This window comes from Raphanus sativus, chromosome 8, assembly GCF_000801105.2.
Source record: "Raphanus sativus cultivar WK10039 chromosome 8, ASM80110v3, whole genome shotgun sequence".
Lineage (NCBI taxonomy): Eukaryota > Viridiplantae > Streptophyta > Magnoliopsida > Brassicales > Brassicaceae > Raphanus > Raphanus sativus.
Window position 1 is genome coordinate 13970923 of NC_079518.1, and position 18912 is coordinate 13989834.

An 18912-nucleotide genomic window follows, 5' to 3' on the forward strand; every position below is an offset into this window, starting at 1 on the left:
GTATAACGATCGGAGATAGAGAGACGAGAGATCATAGTGAAAGACACCACATGGTTTCACCATTTCATAAATGGGTGTCGGTTACTTGTTTTTAAAGAAAAAAGGAGAAGAGCGTTGACTTCTCTACTGGACAAATCTGACGTGACGAGAGTATTTAAACGCGTTCATGTGCGTTAAAAAGTTTCGAACCATTTGACTTGACGAAGTTGCGTTTTAAGAAGATGCGTAGATCCGCGAGTGGCTCAAGAGTTTCAGATCAGTTTTACCAGGCGAAGCCGTCACACACACGGTCTATGAGTCGATCTCAGAGTGTTAGACTTGTTGAAGATGCGGGGCTGCACTCGCCAAGGTACGACCCGAGTTCTCAATCGGGTATGATTGAGAAGTCACGATCGCGATCTGCTGAAAACCTCGTCTATTTCATTCCTCTTCTTCTTGTCCTCTGTGTTATTATCCTCTGGCTCTTCTCTCGTTCAGGTAAACCGGGGGAAAAAAACAATTCGTGTGTTGGTTTACTTGGTTCGATGTGATTGAATTTTTTTTTTCTGATTTCACAGCGGCTGTCTTTTAAGGAGTTGAGTGAGGTTGGAGAAGCTAAAGGCTGTTACTGCAGGACTGGCGCCACGCAAATGTTCTTTTTTTGTTTTTTTTTTTAAATTTATATAGCATTGTTTTGTTATAAATGTGAAATTTCACTATGTAATACTATTTCTACGTCAATGCTCAAAAATTGTAAGACATGCAAACTCATTTCAGCGAATCACTAATCTAAGAAAATAAAGTTTGTATGTCTTACAGTTTTTATTAATTGATTTTCATAAAATTGTTATATAGACTCCTGTTATATTTATATTGTCTCTTTTTAAAATTAAATCAAAGGGAATAAAGTTTTTTTTATTATCTGATGATTCCCTAATCCCTACGCTATGAGACATACTTTCTGTAACAAATATTATGTAAGTTTACAAAAAAAAAAAAAAAAAAAAAACAAATATTATGTAACAAATATTAGAAAACCTCGAGAGAAGGTTTTTTAACCGGAATATCTCAAGGTATTAGATAGTCACTAAATACATATCGGTTAAATTAAAAAAAAAATTAAAATCTAATTCTAAAAATACTAACAATACTATAATATATGTTACCAAACCTTAAACCAAAGATTATCATGACTCAGTCAACATTTACTCATCTATGTTCAAAATAATTCAATTTTAGTAAAACTAAATTTACATCATTTAAAAAGTTTATTATGACATGATATCCATTTTTTGCCTATCAAAAATATTTTTTATAAAAATTTTAAATTATTTTAAAGATCTACTGAATGAGAAAATTTTTTGTAAGTCTTCTCACGCAAAAGGTTCTAAATGTAAAACTAAATATATGTTTTTGTCTTTTCATAAAAGGTTGTTATAATTTCATTAGTCTTTTAGTCTATTTTTGTATTTGACTGAACATGTAGTGCAATTTTGTATTCAAAATCAAGTTTTGAGTTATTTTGACAATTTCCCCAGCAAAAATGATTAATTGCTATAAAATTTTGGAATCTTTAAGTTCAAAGAGATTAAAAAGAGATTAGAGAGTTTAGAATAAAAACATTACATTTCTGTTGCAACTATCTGAGAAAAACATAAAATATTTCTCAAAAAAATAATGGAGAAAACTTCCAACATAGTCTGCTAATAGAAAATTTCTCAAAAAGTTTGATAGTGAATAAAAATCGTGCCAGACTTCTTCAAAAGTTTTATATCTCTAAACCCTAACATCAAATATGTAAACTAAATTGTAACAAACTATCCATTAAAAAATAAAATTAATTTATAAAAGAGTTAATATAAACAAAATAAACACTTATATGTCAAATTTTACTTTTTACAAAAATATTTACGATTACAAATTTAAAGCCTTAAATATATCAATATTACTTGAACACATGTTATTAAATCCTAACTATGGGACGATCATGAATTTTTTTTTTATAAAGTATTTAATGATCTTTTAAACACATAGTTTATTTACATATTATTTGTCTCTTACAAACCTACCCGGACCGAAGATGATCGGACTCAAACTTTCAGAAATTTTACAATATCCGAATTTTTCAAAAATTTAGCTAAACTTGATTTAGGAAACAATTTAATAAAATAGGAAAGACATGGATTACTTAAATATATGGTTATTAGATATTTCAGTGCTATAAACTTGTAAATAAGTAGCAAATCTTAGGGTTATTTTATATTTGTACTTCTATTTTAATAATATAGATAGATATTTGTAATATTTAAAATACATATGTTTAATACAAAAATTACATAATATTATTAAAAATCGTTTTTAAACTTAAACTTTCCTAAAATTTAGCTAAATCATTTTAGGAAATATGTTGAACACAAAAATTTAGCTAAACTTGATTTAGGAAATAATTTAATAAAATAGGAAAATACATGGATTACTTAAATATAAGGTTATTAAATATTTCAGTGATATAAACTTGTAAATAAGTAGCAAATCTTAGGGTTATTTTATATTTGTACTTCTATTTTAATAATATAGATATATTTAAATGCAATTGAAAATTATGTAAATAAAAAAGAATACAAAAAAGTAAATAATTAATTTATCGTAAAAACAATGGTTAAATGTGCGAATAAAAGGAAGTATTTTATCAATGTTTCCAAACAATTTTTCATTTAATCTACTATCTTAGTTTCCAAACAATTTTCATTTAATCTGCTATCCAAGTTTCTAAACAGTATTAAAATATACTTCAATTTTAATAATATAGATATATTTTAAATGCATTTGCAGAATATGTAAATAAAAAGAATACAAAAGTAAATAATTAATTTATTGTAAAAACAATGGTTAAATGTGAAAATAAAATGAAGTATTTAATCTCATATCCGTGTTTCCAAACAGTTTTTCATTTAATCTGCTATCCAAGTTTCCAAATAGTTTTCATTTAATCTAATATCCAAGTTTCAAATAGTACTAAAATATATTTCAGTTTTAATAATATAGATTTATTCATCTTTGTGGAAAATAATTCAATTTTATTAAATTTAAATTTACATTATTTGAATTGCTTATATTTACATGATTTCATTTTATTTTCCATCAACTTTTTAAAAACATTTTACAAAATTATTTTGAAGTTCAAATACATGAGTGTATTTCTCGAGAAAGTATTTAGGAAAAAAAATCATCGTTAAGAAAATATTTCTAAAGGTTATAATTGTAAAAACGTTTATAGATTTTTTGCATTCGATTCAAGTTTTGGGATATTTTTAGCCAATCTTTCAAAAATAATTTAATTGAGTTTTTAGCATTCTACTTATTATGTTTAATAAATAATTTAATAAATGTAATATGTTTAATTAAATAAAAACTAAAATTGATTAACTTTTTAGAAAAAGAAATAAAACTATTATTTCAAAAAATTTAAAAATATTTATTAATTAAAGTAATCTAAATATAGTAAGATTAAAAAAATAAAAAATGACAAATGATTACTTTTGTGAAAAAAAGACAAATGATTACTTTATAATAATTTTTTAAAAAATAAGAAACTTAAGATATTATGAGAATATTTTTAAAAACATTTTTTAGTAAAATACTTTTAGAAGTTAAGAAAGATCTAGTAAATATTATAAAGGGCCCTATTATAAACTTGACAATTATTTCAAAGTTTTCACTACGCATGCAAACGTCGTAAACAGTTTACTTCTGTAAAATGACAGTTAAAAATAAGTTGAAATAAAAATTGTTTTGCAGCGAAAGTTAGTGGAAGCCAGTTATTATAGAAATAAAGTGTATAGTAAGTCTTCTCTTCTCTCCAGTCTTCTTTAAATCATCTTCAGAGTTTTTCGCTCTGCATCTAAAAATATCATCAGAATTTGAATTTTGGTATCTTTTCTCTATGGCTTCTTCGTCTTCCTGCAGCAGGAGATACGATGTATTCCCAAGCTTCAGCGGCGAAGATGTCCGCAAATCATTCCTCAGCCATTTTCTCAAGGAGCTGGACCGCAAATCAATCAACACGTTCATAGATCATGGGATCGAGAGAAGCCGCCCGATCGGCCCTGAGCTCTTATCAGCTATAAGAGAATCAAGGATCTCACTCGTCGTCTTCTCTAAGAAGTATGCTTCTTCCAGCTGGTGCTTGAACGAATTGGTTGAGATCCACAACTCCTTCAAGGAGTTGAATCAAATAGTGATTCCGGTTTTCTACGGAGTTGATCCTTCTCATGTTAGAAAACAGGCGGGAGAGTTTGGCGAGGACTTTATGAAACTCTGCAAGGGCAAAAATGAGGATCAGAAACAAAGGTGGATGCAGGCTCTAACAGAGGTAGCTAATATGGCCTGAGAGGATCTTCAGAACTGGTAGTGTTATATATATAATTTGTCTTTATACTATAGTTTGTGTGTTTTCTCGTTATTTTTATTATTATTGACACAGTTGACTATTGTTATTATGCCCAACGAAGCAAACATGATTGATAAGATAGCGAACGATGTTTCGAATAAACTTATTACACCGTCCCATGGTTATGGCGATTTCGTGGGGATTGAGGCTCATATAGAGGTCATTAATTCAATGTTGCGGTTTGAATCTGAAGAAGCTAGAATGGTAGGGATTTTGGGGCCTTCGGGGATTGGTAAGACTACCATAGTAAGAGCTCTTTTCGGTCAAATCTCGAGCCAATTCCACCATCGTGCTTTTGTATCTTATAAACAAACCAACCAGGACGACTATGGCACGAAGTTGCGTTGGGAAGAACAACTTCTGTCAGATGTTTTAGGTCAAACGGACATTAAGGTTTTCCATTTAGGTGCGGTGGAACAACGGCTAAAGCACAAGAAAGTTCTTATCGTTCTTGACGATGTAGATGATCTAGAGCTACTAAAGACCTTGGTGGGAAAGACTGGATGGTTTGGATCAGGGAGCAGAATTATTGTCATCACTCAAGATAGGCAGCTTCTCAAGGCTCATGAGATTGACCTTGTATACGAGGTGGAGTTCCCATCTGAAGAAGTCGCTCTTGAAATGTTTTGCCGATCTGCATTTGGGCAAAACTCACCACCTGATGGATTTATGGAACTCGCGTTTCAAGTTGCCAAGCTTGCGGGTTCTCTGCCTTTGGGTCTCAGTATCTTGGGTTCGTCTTTAAGAGGGAGGCACGAAAAAGAGTGGAATGAGATGCTGCCTAGGCTCCAAAATGGTTTGGACGGGAAAATTGAGAAGATATTGAGAGTCGGGTACGATAGGTTAGATGGCAAAGACAAAGAGTTGTTTCTGTACATTGCGTGTCTATTCAATGGTGTGGAAGTCAGTTCCATCAAAGACTTGCTCGGAGATGGTGTTAACATTGGGTTTACAATGTTGGCTGATAAGTCCTTCATACGTATAACAACGGACCGAACTGTAGAGATGCACAATCTGCTTCAGAAGATGGGTAGAGAAATAGCTCGTGCAGCGTCCTTGAACAATCCTGGAAAACGTCAATTTCTGGTCAATGTTGAGGATATTCGCGATGTATTTACTGATAAAACCGTAAGTTTTTTTTTTTTTAAGATCTGATGATTGAGAAACTCGTACAATTGTTCCCCAACAACAGCTTAGTTTAGTTTATATTTTATATTTTTCCTTGGGATTTTTATATTTCAGGGCACGGAAACATTGCTAGGAATATATCTCAACACATCTTACACCAAAGCGCCATTTTGCATAGATGAAGAATCGTTTAAAGGCATGCGAAACCTCCAAATTCTAAAAATTCATGGCAGATTGCACTTACCTCAAAGTGAACTTTATTTACCGCGTAAACTAAGATTGTTAGATTGGAATGAATATCCATCCAAGTGTTTGCCTTGTAATTTTAAGGCAGAGTGTCTCATTGAACTCATAATGGAGAGTAGTAATCTTGAGAAGCTTTGGGAAGGAACTCTGGTACTCATTTTTAATTTTATGTCTACAGTGTTACTTTTTTCTAGAACAAAACTGTGTTGTTTTCTGTTTTATTTTAGCTGAAAATTTCCATCTATCTTGCTCTTAACATACTTAAAATGTATTTGAACTTGTGTTTTTCGCTTTTCCCCCTGTTTTGTTTTCAGCCAATTGGAAGCCTCAAGAAGATGCGTATGAGCGATTCCATATATTTGAAAGAACTTCCAGATCTTTCTAATGCCATAAACCTCGAAGAAATATATCTTGATGGATGCACATCAGTGGTTACACTTCCTTTCTCGATTCAGAATCTTCCTAAACTGAGGAAATTAGATTTGGAAAATTGCACAAAACTAGAGAATTTCCCAACTCATGTCAACTTGGAATCCCTCGAGTACTTCAGTCTCAGAGGATGCTCTCGGTTGAGAAATTTCCCTCAGATTCATAAGTACACTAGTTCACATGGAACTGCCATCGAAGTAGAAGATTGTTTCTGGAACAAGAATCTCCCTGGATCCGATTACCTCGGTTGCCTGATAAGATGTAAAGTTCGCCCAGAACATCTGGTTCGTCTCGTATTGAGAGGCAACATGCTTGAGAAGCTATGGGAAGGGGCTCAGGTGAACTGTTAAACCTTGTAGGATTTGCTGACTGGCATGCATCCCAAGGGTTCATGATTATACTGTTTGATCACAGTAGTAAGTATATATATTTAGAAAAGGGATGGTTGATTTGAATAGCAAAAGCTTAAAGAGAAAGAGAGATCAAGCTTGACATACTTAATTTTTTTTTAATATATTTGTACAAAAATAGAATTATTTGAATGTGATATGTAGACTGAAGCTTAACAATGTGTTTTTTTTTTGTTCTGTTTCAGTCGCTTGGAAGTCTTGTGAAGATGGATCTGTCTGGATGTGAAAACCTGACCGAAGTTCCAGATCTTTCAAAAGCCATTAATCTAGACTTTTTGCAACTCAACGATTGCAAAAGTTTGGTGACGGTTCCTTCTACAATAGGAAGTCTCAATAAATTGGTGAAGCTGGAAATGAAAGAATGCACAAGGCTGGAGACTCTTCCAACGGATATCAACTTGTCATCTCTCAAAACCGTCAATCTCGGTGGGTGTTCAAGATTGAAAAGTTTTCCTCAGATTTCAAGGAGTATCGAAAATTTCAATTTAAATGGCACAGCCATTGAAAAAGTTCCCTGCTGCATTGAGAGTTTATCGATGCTCACTGTATTGACGATGCGCTGTTGCAAGAGGTTGAAAAACATCTCCCCAAACATTTTCAGAATGCAACGTCTTGGGAAGGCAGACTTTACAGACTGTGTAGGAGTTAAGATGGCGTTGAGTGATGATGCCAGTGTGGTGGCAACAACGTCCATGGAGGATCTCTTTTCCCGTATACAGTTACATGGAAACCTTGAAAATCAGGACGAGTTTTTATTACTTGCCGGCTTGTCGCTCGGAAGGGAATACTTCGAGTTCAACAACTGTTTCAGTTTGGATGAAGATGCGCGGGAACTCATCCTGCGATCATACATCAATCCTACGGTCCTACCAGGTGGAGAAGTGCCTACGTATTTCACGCATCGTACTTCTGGACATTCCCTAACTGTCAAGTTACCTAAGAGCTCTCTTTCTCAAGAATTCTTGGGATTTAAGGCTTGCGTCGTGGTTGAACCTCTAACCAACCCCAATGTGTTTCTTTCAGTATTGAGTGTACGCTGGCACTTCAGAGGCCTCAGTGGTATACTTTATATAAACTCTGAGATTGACTTGTGTAAGACGGATCATCTGGTTATGGGTTCTTTCAAATTCCACCCTATAGGTGCTCCATCTCCATTGGAGTACAACGATGTGGAGTTTGAATTTTCCACCATTGATGGTTTCTCTGACACCATATTGTTCCAGAGGATAAAAGGATGTGGTATCAGATTCTTGAATGTGCCTTCTTGATGAGCAAGAAGCCAACTCGTGTAAGTTTTGAAATGATTATATAACTGTAAAAAGCACCTTTTAATTAATTTTCAGGTTCAGCTGGAAAACATAATAGGTTTCACTCAGACTTATTACAATCAGTGCCGGTCCAGACTGATATGGCGCCTAAAGCGCATCCAAAAAATATGCCCCATAAATATAACTAAACTGTTATTTCAGTTTTAATATGTAATCAAAATGTATGTTACTAAAGCTTCATTTGTTTCCCAAAAAATATAAGACAAATATTTTTTCTTGCAAAACCATGATCAATTTTGAATAACCATGTTTTAATTAGTTTGCATTCCATTGACAATTCATTTGATTGATTCTTAATTCTATTAATTTTATTTTTAAAGTAAGAAGAACATAAATTGTATGATACAACCATATTTTTCATTTTGAGACATGCCTCATCAAATATTAGAACCCACTTCTGTATTCTCGGACTAAAGAAATTTACAAAATGTATAAAATTTTACAAAAATGAAGATGTAGAGAAAACGTGGTACATAGGAGACTGGGAGTGCCAAGAAGAAAAATATCTCCTTTGAAAAGTAATCAGGATTCAATTAGTTAGATAGTTTGTTAATAATAATATATAGGGGATTTAATATATTTTTTGTAATAAAAGAAACTAGGTTTTTAGAAAAGGTAATAAAAGTAACCGTTATTTAATTAGTAACTAGATCTTGACCCACCCAACCGGGCGGGTATTTATTTTATGTTTTTATCTTTTTATTTATAAATGATATATTTGTAATATTTAAACATAAATATAGATTGAAAATTAACATTTGTAGTTATAATAAAAATTAAAAGTTAAAAAAATATTTTGATATAAATTTTAAATTCCTAATTAAAATAATATAGAGATGGGTCATAATTTTTTCCAATTCTAAAATCTTAGCATTATTAATAAAAAATAAAATAATTTATAAATAAATAAAATATATAAACATATTTGAAATTAAATTAAATTTGTTAAAAAAAATCTTATGCTATTGTTGTTTATTTCTACAGTTTGACCCGTGGCCGTATAAATATTTGCTTTCACTTCAATTTTTTTCTTTGTTCTAATGATAATATCTATATATATATGTGTGTGTGTGTGTGTGTGTGTGTGTGTGTGTAAATTAATATGTATTACATAATTGTTAGTATAACATTTTAAAACAAAAAAATTATTTATTACTTTAAATAATTATATTTTGTGATTTTAATCGTCTATTATATCACAGTGTATCATATAAAATCTAATATTTATAACTAATTGGACTTATATTATAAAATTGTTATACTAACAATTTATAAATAAAATATTTTATATTTTATTTATATGATATATAAATTGATTTTGATGTGTGATTTTTATTTTATTATTTTATTAATAAATACTGAAAAATATTTAATGTTAAACAAAAAATCTGTAAGGAAATTTATTTAGGTTAAGATTCATTCTATTAAAGAAATATATTATTTAAATTAGGAAAAGACATTAAATACCTAAATCTATCATTTAAATAAGGAAAAAACAAAATTCTCTACTATCTTTGTTACCAAACAAAATTTAATTTTTTTAAAGACTCCTATCTCTATTACCAAACAAAAACTTAAAGTACTTCTACTTTAATAAGATAGATAGATTACTATACTATCACCCAAAAGGAAAACAAAATAAAAAGAAGAAAAAAATAATAATAATGGATCTGGGGTCGAGAACTCGTCACGGCAGTAATAGAGATCTGGACCGTGAACCGCTAAGCTGAAGACACTACACATAACTTTGGCGCCCCTTATATTACATAAAACCTGTGGCGCCTAAAGCCATTGCTTTAGGTGCTTTACCTCAGGGTCGGCCCTGATTACAATGCAGATGACAAATGTAGCATCTGTAATAATCCTCCAACTCACTCAGCTCTAAAAAGGGTATTGACCCGAAGAAATGAAAAGAATATTGGAAGGAAGAGTTGGCAAGACTTCACAAGTACATCACCAGAGTTCACCAGACCTCACATGATTTGGTGTATGAACACAAATCTTAATTTGAATTCAAATTTGATATAGATGTTGGGGATTGATGCATGTTTTTTTTTTTGAGAAAGGGCTTACTTTGATGCATGTTTTTGTCCAATGTGTTCTTAGATCACTCTTTGTTTCTTGTATACCTATATAAGTGATTATATATAGAACCTAATAAATTAAGAAAATAATTCTTTCTCAATTTATACTGTTTCTCTTGTGACAAACAACAATCTCAGTCTCTCTCTTTTTCTCATTTGGATTAAACATTCTCAAAAAAAGATTAAACATTTCTCTATGTCCTCCATTCTTGAGTGTTCTTTTCTGTTATTTATAAAACCAACATGGAGTCAGAGCTTGCAAGTTTCTAAACTTTCATTTTTCTTCTGCATTCTACTGTACTCTCCTCATTTTCTCATTCTACCTATCATCATATATGGTTCATACTTGAGAAATTAAAATTTTCGGGGTAACAATAAATATATTTTAAATTTGAAAAATATGAACCATATTAATAATATATGTTTATATACATAACATTTGGTACACACAAGAATCCTCTTTGATATGCCCTCAAAACAAATCAGAAAACTTTCACAAGACTATTATACCAAATGTTAGAAAAATACATTAATATTTATTTACAACATATGAAAACTACATTATATATAAATAAATAATTTTATAATAATAATATTGAAAAATCCATATAAACAAAAATTCACAGAGTTAAACAATAAATATAACACTAAATTTTATATTATTAATAGTTTTATCACATAAATAAAAATTTCACTCATATAAAAATGAAAGATATCCGCAAAGATGCATAGTTCAAACTCTAGTTTCAGTTAATATGATGAGAATTATCAAAACTACCACATTCCTAATACAATTTTTTATTTGTCTTAACCACATTGATCCTCATATTTAAATAGGTAAATAGACACTTATAATCATAAGTTTAATTAATCTATACTTAGGGTTGAGAGTTGAGATGTGGGTTTTGGAATGTGAGTTTAGAATTTCAATAAACATATAATAAATACCTAAATGTTTAAAAAAAATATAGGTTCAAAAATAAATTTTGAACTTTTAAAAGAAAGTTTGCAAAAAACGAAAAAAATATAAAAAGTTTTAATTTGAAAACTTATAATTCAAAAACTATAAAAAACTTACTTGTTTTTATACCCAACTGATCTGAATTGATTTTCATGTTCATATATGAATACTGAAGAGAAAACCGAATGACTTGAAATCGAAAAAAATTAAAAAATATATATATATATTATATATATATATATATATATATATATAAAGTAGACTTCACTCTCTCCTGGTGAAGACACATCAGCATCCATGTCACTAATTCGGTCAACGTGGTGATGACACCTGTCCAGCTTAATAAAACTAACGCGAAGCTTCATTGATGTTTATGGACTAGCCCGACTTTCTTTTGAACGTGTTAATGTTAAGGACTTACCGAGTTTCTTTTGTTATAGGCTTTGAATAATGTTTATGGGCTGAAACCAAAACAAAAGCTTGCTCCGTCGTAGCCTTCAACTTCTTCGAGGATGAAGACTTCTGGTATCTAGGGTTCTTTATCGAACTCCAATTAGGTCCATTGACAATTGAGGTTGTAGAGTCGTGTGAGACGCATCTTCGTGAGAAATCTCTGGGTGGAGCTCCGTGTTGGTCCGTCTGCAATTCATCTCCTTGAACCGTTACGGGAATAAGTAATACAACGCCATTTATGATCCAAGGCTGTTTAGAGTCCCTATTAACTCTCTCCACCTCTACACCTTCCCAACATAGGATTGCAAAACCTTAACTTTTAACAAGCAACTTCTCAGGTACTCCTCCACCTCCATATAATCTCTCTCTCTCTCTCTCTCTCTCTCTCCTCTCTCTCTCTCTCTCTCTCTCTCTCTTCTCTTCTCTCCTCTCTCTCTCTCTCTCTCTCTCTCTCTCTCTCTCTTTCTCTCTTCATTTAGATCAATGTTACTGCTTTGCTTTGATATTCGTTTGACCCAGATCAATATTTTGTTATTTTATGTTTTGCATCTCACTTTTACTTACCGTAACAACTTCGCAGGTCAGTGTTTTCAATGGGCTAAGTGATCATCGCAACCTACCGGCTCTCTATGCTTACTAAATTTTTACGTCTCCATGGCAAACCGATGAAAATCAACCAATCTAGGAGAGACGAAACACAAGAGCTCATTGTTGTTGCTTTGGGATCTCTGGCAAACATCGCACTGGTTAGACTTTCTCATGCTCATTTGTTGGGTCTCATCTCTATCTCTATCTCACTATCTTATTGAAGATTTTTGTTATCTTTACATGCAGATTGTTCAGCTTGAACCTGAGTTTTAAAAAAATGTCGGACGGATTGTTCTTCTTGGTGGACCATTCACAGTAAACGGAAAGGTAAATCCAACATCAGAAGCTAATGTAAGTTCTTTCACACTCATTAAAGTAATGTGAATTTGTGATCTTTTCGGGCACCAGCTAATATCAACTGTGAATATAAAATCTTCTTAATGTATAGTTTATTTCTTCACATCTCCCCGTATCTTCGTATCCAAGTTGTAGGCTAGGGTATTTTTTGGTAATCCAAAAGCTGCAGAAATTGTGTTCCCATGTTGGGTCTACATAATTGCTGGGGAAATCAACGTGACCCATCAAGTTATTATGACATGCTCTTTGGAATATAAGTTTGCCTCATTTGTTGTTTTCCATTTGTACGCAAAAGTCGTTTTCATAATCGTACATTATTTTATCACATGTTATCTTAATAGGAAATGGTAGCCATTAGTGCTTTCTCCTGTAGATTGTAATTGGCTTTGTAATGTTCTTTTTTTTTAATTATTTTCTTATGTTCAGTACGCTGACAATAACGTATAGGGTGCATTTCTGCAGAGCTCTTACAAGGAAACTTCTTTTCCCCGGGTGAACATGTGGTCCAGCAATTAGATTTGATGACTGATATGTTGGAAACTCAAATCTGCGGAAGCCATTGGAAGGTCTACGTCCCTTTCCAGATTCCACAGCTGCATTGTTACTATTTTGGCTGAAATGTGTGCACTGAATGCGACATGTTAGGAACAGGAAAGCTCGAAGAAGAAGAAGCCTATTCATTTCTCACATAAGAAGCCTATCCATATGTTGTCTTTAAAACCCAAGGACCTACCTACAGCTGAAAAGGTGCGTCACACATTTCCTTTATTACATTCGTTGTGATGCAAGTGGGTTGTATTCAAAGGCTATATTTACGTGAAAAATTCAGAAAGTCTGTAAACTTTATACATGATGCTTAATAAGATTACTAACGGTATGGAGTGTAAGATAAGAGTACGCTGTCTTTTTCTGCTTAAGCCTATGTAGCTTAAGCTTGAAGCTTTGTTTTCATAACCGATTGTCGTTGTACATATCATGTATGATATAGGTCTCTTTATGTAATCAACCGGTTTTATGGATTACTCCAGCCGATCACAAAATTGGGTAGAGAAGAGATTAGAAAATATTTGGCGAGGAAGTTGGAGGCTGACACACCATTAAGAGCTTCTTCTCATATCATAGTATCTCAGCTAGATTTGATTATAAGTTTGTGAGTGTAATCCTAGGTGTCCTAATGAGTAGAGTAGGAGACGAGCAGAAAGTAAAAAGCTATTTGAACTGTTGGCTCACTAGCCAGAAATTTGTGAGGATTACAAAGAAAACGGAAAGTATGGATATTTTTGATATTTTTAATAATATATATAAATAATTAATTTGAAGTAAAATAGAATATTAATATATGAAAATATAATTATAAAGGTCATGTGGATGTGGTAATATAGAGTAAATTGTTAATATATGTGAAAATCATTTGCATCAAGAAAATCGGCTGGAGTAATCCATAAAACCGACTAAAATATTGCTGAATTCAGAAAATATAGAGTAAATTTGTTAAAATTAAAATTTTAACTTATAAATTAATATAATTTTATAAGAAATACAAATAAAATATTTCTGAATTCAAGAAATAAAAATATTTAAACGAGGAATGACTCATGTTTTTCGTGTTAAGTGTAATTGACTAAAATTTTGAAAATTTATTGTATTTTTATTTAAGTGAAATTTGGAAAAAAAGATAACCACCTTTTTTTTATCTTAATAGTGAAAAGTATGTGATTTATAGAGAAACAAAAAAGAAGTAATCAAAGCTATTGTAAAAAGTAGTGAAAGCTAATGTTATTAATTATTAAAAATGCATAGATATGAAAATAAAAAAGTATATTTGCCAACAGTTTAATAAAAGCTATAATATTAAATAACTCGAAAAGATACAAAGTAAACAAAAGCGAAACAAGATAATTTAAACTAAAACAAACATATTAAGAGATCCGCAAAGAAAAATACAAGTCTTTGTCAAATAATTGCAACGATTGCATTAGTTACCAAAATTCGTCAACTGCGACGAAACTGAAGACAAATCTTTTTATAACAAATAAAATCAATGGAAAAATAAAGATAAAATACAAGAAAAGTAACAAATATGTAACGCGAAACTAATGTTAAAACAAATTAAGATAGAAAAGATTATCAAACACCAAACAAAAAAAACTAAAAAAAAAAAACAGGGCTGATGTAGCATTCAACAAAACTAAATCTAAAAAAAAACGCCAAACCAACTCAATTTCAAACTCCTCAAATTCTTATTGAGTTGTGTCAACACCATAACATGAAAATCTATTTAAAAGAACAGATAAAGCAATCATTTATAGCCCAAACAAAATAAACAACAAGTTATTCCCACAATTATGATTTAATTTTCTTTAAAAAAAAATTAACCGAACACTAAAATAGAACCACCATGACTCCATCAGTAAACTAAATAATTCAACCCGTATATTATCCCTATCCGATCAAACCATTGACCTCGCCCATACTTAAAAACATAAATTAGTTTCGTACATACCATTTTAATTCACCATCTTGACATACAAACAACAAGATTAAATAACAATTATACAAACTAAAATAACAAAAATTAAAATCAAATCCCGCCCGTAGGGCGGGCCGACCCTAGTAATCCATAATCGAAAACCACATGCCCTTCTGATTAGTAACTACAAATAAGATATCAGACTTAATTCAAGTGTTGTCCTTATATACTTCACCTAATTTTATAGACTAATAATGAGTTACGAGAATACATTTGATCAAGCATTCAAGTGTCATAACGGTCGCAATTCACGAGTCGACTAAATGTACAAGCTTCGTCGATTAAAAGTCAAATTACTTTTTATGTAAATATGATATGATCGAGAATATATACGGATGGAACATGTGCCTTTTTGTGATGGTCTAATGTAAGAAGATGGTTAAATAGTAAATGAGGGCCACAGAGTACTGGTGTGAGACAAAAAAAAATAGTATGGGGACAACCATAAATGGCGGTTTGTGAGTGCGAACATAATATTTGGCCGTGGAGTTTATTAAGATGTGTTACGTAATACTCCCTCTGTTTTTAAAAGATGCATGTTCTGGAAAAAATATTTGTTTCAAAAAGATGTATTTTTTTATGTTTTCTATATAAAAATTGTAAATTTCAATAAAATTAATTGAATTTATTGAAAGACTATTGGTTAAAATGCATTGAAATTTGGTAATTTCTAAAAACAATGCATGATTAATGTGTTTTCTTAATATGTGTGAAAACTCTAAAACATACATCTTTAAAAAACAGAGGGAGTACAACACGTATGGTCCCTTTTTGTTGTTTGTTTTGTAACATAGAATTATGGTATTTTATCATTTTCTACTAGATTTTTGTAATGGGCAGATGGCTGATGCATTAGTTTTGGAAGACTCAAATGACTTGTTTAGTTACTTTCTAATTAGTTAGTGATGTTCTCCGTGTTTTGCTTCCATTCATACGAGTATGACGTAAATATATTTTCCTATATGCCATTCATCCTTCAATTATTCTAAATCAAACATATTTCACTTTAGATTTTTTTATTAACTTATTAAAAAGATGAATGCATTTTAATGATATTAGATTAACAATCATTTTGTAAAGCTCTCTACATGCTCCACCATTTTTGCATTATGATATTATAGGATATATATATTGACTTGACTTGGTTACAAGACCATCATTATTGGTGTCCTTCCACCAAAGTTCCCAATTTTTTTTTTTTTTGGTCATGAATGTGTAAGGGCTATGTAAGGGTTGTCCTTATACAAGGGCTTTCCCTTCACTTTTTGCTTCGGTCCTCTCTCTTTCTCTCTTAAGGACAGCTCCAATATTGATGCTGTAATAGTCTAACCTTAAATATATTTTCTCTCTGTTTCTAAAAGATAGTTATTTTTAAAATTTCACATATATTAAGAAAACTCATTAAATTTTGATTGTAAGTGCATTATTTTTTGTGAATAACAATTTTCCATAACTTTTAGCCAATAAAAATTTAATAAACACCGTTAACTTTTTTTAAACTTACAATTTTTTATTAAACCAAACATTGAAAATGTTAAAAAACTATCCTTTTGAAACAAATTTTTTTCCAGAACCTCCATCGTTTAAAAACGGAGGGAATATATATGAACATCGTTCTACCATATTAATGGCTAACAAACATCATTAATGTCCTTGCTAATAATTTTGATGGTCCCTGAAAACCAACCCGTGAATCGGATTGATGTTCCCACTATAAATAAAAGAGATAAAGAATCAAATAAAAGACACCATAATCATAATAACCCGGTTATCATGTCAATTGATTATTTTACCTGTACCTACAAAGAGATATGTGGAGGAAAATAAATCAGCATCTCATACCTATCCATCGACTGATACGTTTCACACTTTATATCCAACGGTCAAAAAATTTAAAACAAATAATCTCTAATATACATATATATGTATATATATATCCCCAATAGCACAAAGAACCTTCACTTTTCTCTCCCACTCTTTTACAACTCACATTGCATATCCTTTCTCTATATATTACTTCACCTAAACCACTATTCACAACACAAACACACACATAACCATGGCCTCTTCAGGAGCCTTCCTTTTGCTCACATTGTCTATGGTTTTAGTTCATTTCTCTTTAGCTCAATCTCCCATGATGGCTCCTTCTGGCTCCATGTCCATGCCGCCAATGCCTAGCGGCGGCTCTCCAATGCCAATGATGACTCCACCACCTATGCCAATGATGACTCCCCCACCTATGCCTATGGCTCCACCGCCTATGCCTATGGCTCCTCCACCTATGGCTATGGCACCACCACCTATGTCCATGGCAACACCACCTATGTCCATGACTCCATCTTCAAGCCCAATGAGCCCACCAACTCCTATGGCCCCAAGCCCAGAAACAATCCCTGATATGGCTTCACCACCTATGATGCCAGGAATGGATTCTTCTCCTTCTCTGGGACCAATGCCACCGGCAACGTCCTCGCCAGATTCCGGAGCATTCAATGTAAGAAACGACGTCGTAGCACTTTCGTTACTTATTGCAGCTCATTTGCTTCTCGTTTGAGATTATTATCAAACTGGACAGCATCGTGTTCGTGTAATTTACTTTCATTATTTTTCGAGCCATTAGTTTTCATCGGTTTATCATATTTGAGTTTGTGTTTGATATGTACGGTTCAGACATTTGTTTGCTTAATAAGTTTTATCATTGACTCTAGTTGATGTATGTGATGTAAATTCATTATTATCCAAATTTTCACAGACAAATTATCAGTAACGCAATTTATCAATATATCTCTCTTTTGTTAATGAATGATATCAATGTATATGGTTCACAAGAAAAGTAAAAAAAGAGAGATAAGTGTATATATGTAACACAGTGGAGGTAACTATTTGTAGGAGAAATTTACTTACTGAGTCACTTTTGTAGTTATTAATAGCGAAATGAGTCACTTGTTTATACAAGAGCACTTTCTTTCAACTATTAGTTCGGTATCGACGGGAAGAAGCTCTAGTTGTCCACTTCCAACTAATTTTGTACTTGACTAAATAAGGAAATAGGCAGGCTTTTATCTCAGCCTCTGATCTATAAAAGTAATGGACGTCCCATATTGGCTTTCTCAGATCTGGACAAGACTGATTCCTGCTTCAACCCCCACCCTTAGATTTGAATGGATACTTCTCAATCCAAGGGTCCAGAATTTGTCTGAGTTTTACCTCTACCCAACCTCATCGTCGTAACTCTGCTATCCGTTTTCACCTCTCCTCCCTTTCTCTTAAGAGATTAACCGTTGCTTTCCATGTCACTTAGTTTGTCAACTTCCTGCTAATCTTCTGCTAATTAGGTTTGTTAGCCATCTAACCTTGATTATTTAGATTAATTGCACCTCACAGGTTAACTGTTCTTGTATCTTAACCTTTTTTCTACTCGATTTCAGGGCTCGCCATGGCTGAGCATTGCATGGTCATCGCCGGTGAGTGGCAAATTAACAAGGATAGCAACTGGAATTTCTCGATAGACAAAGACCACATGACCAGAATTGTCTCTCTCCGTTCCGGCATAACTTTGACGGAATTACTGACCACTGTGTTCAAGGAGTTCTTTGACAACAACGAAGTTCTCCGCACTGCTTCTCTTAGCTACTGGCCACCGAATTCGAAGGAACTAGCAACAGGCTTAACCACACCACCTGTTATGCTTACAAACGATGGGGCTGTCTCCTACTTTTATCAGCACTTCCAAACCAACAAAGGGATGAACCTGTTTGTTACTTTCAACTCTCAGCTGCGGGCTTCTCAGACAAGCCATGTTGATGAGAATCCTTTACCATTCACCACTCCTAATCAACCAATAAAGAGGACACACAGTCCATTCTCTTCATCTGGTCTGCGCCCCCCCCCCCCCCTCCACTGCTGGTTTCAAAATCCCTGGCTTCTCCCTTTTCGACGATGATGAACTAGCCTTCTCTCAGGATTGCC

General features: G+C 32.3%; 3 protein-coding genes and 1 long non-coding RNA gene across 9 annotated transcripts; all 4 read left to right on the plus strand.

Annotated features, from left to right (window-relative positions):
- Positions 1-3922: 3922 nt before the first annotated feature.
- LOC108820603 (disease resistance protein RLM3-like) lies at positions 3923-4494 on the plus strand. Its single transcript, XM_056992686.1, has one exon. The coding sequence runs from the start codon at positions 3923-3925 to the stop codon at positions 4367-4369; it is 447 nt and encodes a 148-aa protein (XP_056848666.1). The 3' UTR covers positions 4370-4494.
- Positions 4246-8228, plus strand: LOC108820601 (protein SUPPRESSOR OF npr1-1, CONSTITUTIVE 1). 3 transcript variants are annotated; one of them, XM_018593575.2, is made up of 5 exons: positions 4246-4386; positions 4491-5557; positions 5672-5953; positions 6118-6570; positions 6828-8228. In XM_018593575.2, the coding sequence occupies exons 2-5, from the start codon at positions 4496-4498 to the stop codon at positions 7908-7910; spliced, it is 2880 nt and encodes a 959-aa protein (XP_018449077.1). In that variant the 5' UTR covers positions 4246-4386; positions 4491-4495; the 3' UTR covers positions 7911-8228. The 3 variants fall into 3 exon arrangements, with proteins under 3 accessions (XP_018449077.1, XP_056848654.1, XP_018449076.1); XM_056992674.1 differs by having other exon boundaries at positions 4251-4386; positions 4480-5557; XM_018593574.2 differs by lacking the exon at positions 4246-4386 and having other exon boundaries at positions 4474-5557.
- A 3345-nt stretch (positions 8229-11573) lies between these two features.
- Positions 11574-13706, plus strand: LOC108820600 (uncharacterized). 4 transcript variants are annotated; one of them, XR_008937285.1, is made up of 4 exons: positions 11574-11806; positions 12049-12214; positions 12303-12383; positions 12876-13395. It is a non-coding gene; the product is annotated as an uncharacterized LOC108820600 (long non-coding RNA). The 4 variants fall into 4 exon arrangements; XR_001944324.2 differs by lacking the exon at positions 11574-11806 and adding an exon at positions 13402-13706 and having other exon boundaries at positions 11917-12214; positions 12876-13160; XR_001944325.2 differs by lacking the exon at positions 11574-11806 and having other exon boundaries at positions 11917-12214; positions 12303-12407.
- A 3189-nt stretch (positions 13707-16895) lies between these two features.
- Positions 16896-17742, plus strand: LOC108820599 (proline-rich receptor-like protein kinase PERK9). Its single transcript, XM_018593572.2, has one exon. The coding sequence runs from the start codon at positions 17003-17005 to the stop codon at positions 17495-17497; it is 495 nt and encodes a 164-aa protein (XP_018449074.1). The 5' UTR covers positions 16896-17002; the 3' UTR covers positions 17498-17742.
- Positions 17743-18912: the final 1170 nt, after the last annotated feature.

Bases quoted from the DNA above. Each gene is read 5' to 3' on its own strand.
- LOC108820603 (XM_056992686.1), top strand. From the start codon at position 3,923: ATGGCTTCTTCGTCTTCCTGCAGCAGGAGATACGATGTATTCCCAAGC.
- LOC108820601 (XM_018593574.2), top strand. From the start codon at position 4,478: ATGCCCAACGAAGCAAACATGATTGATAAGATAGCGAACGATGTTTCG. The intron at 5,558-5,671 runs GTAAGTTTTTTT...TTTATATTTCAG, and splicing joins ATGTATTTACTGATAAAACC to GGCACGGAAACATTGCTAGG. The intron at 5,954-6,117 runs GTACTCATTTTT...TTTTGTTTTCAG, and splicing joins AGCTTTGGGAAGGAACTCTG to CCAATTGGAAGCCTCAAGAA.
- LOC108820599 (XM_018593572.2), top strand. From the start codon at position 17,003: ATGGCCTCTTCAGGAGCCTTCCTTTTGCTCACATTGTCTATGGTTTTA.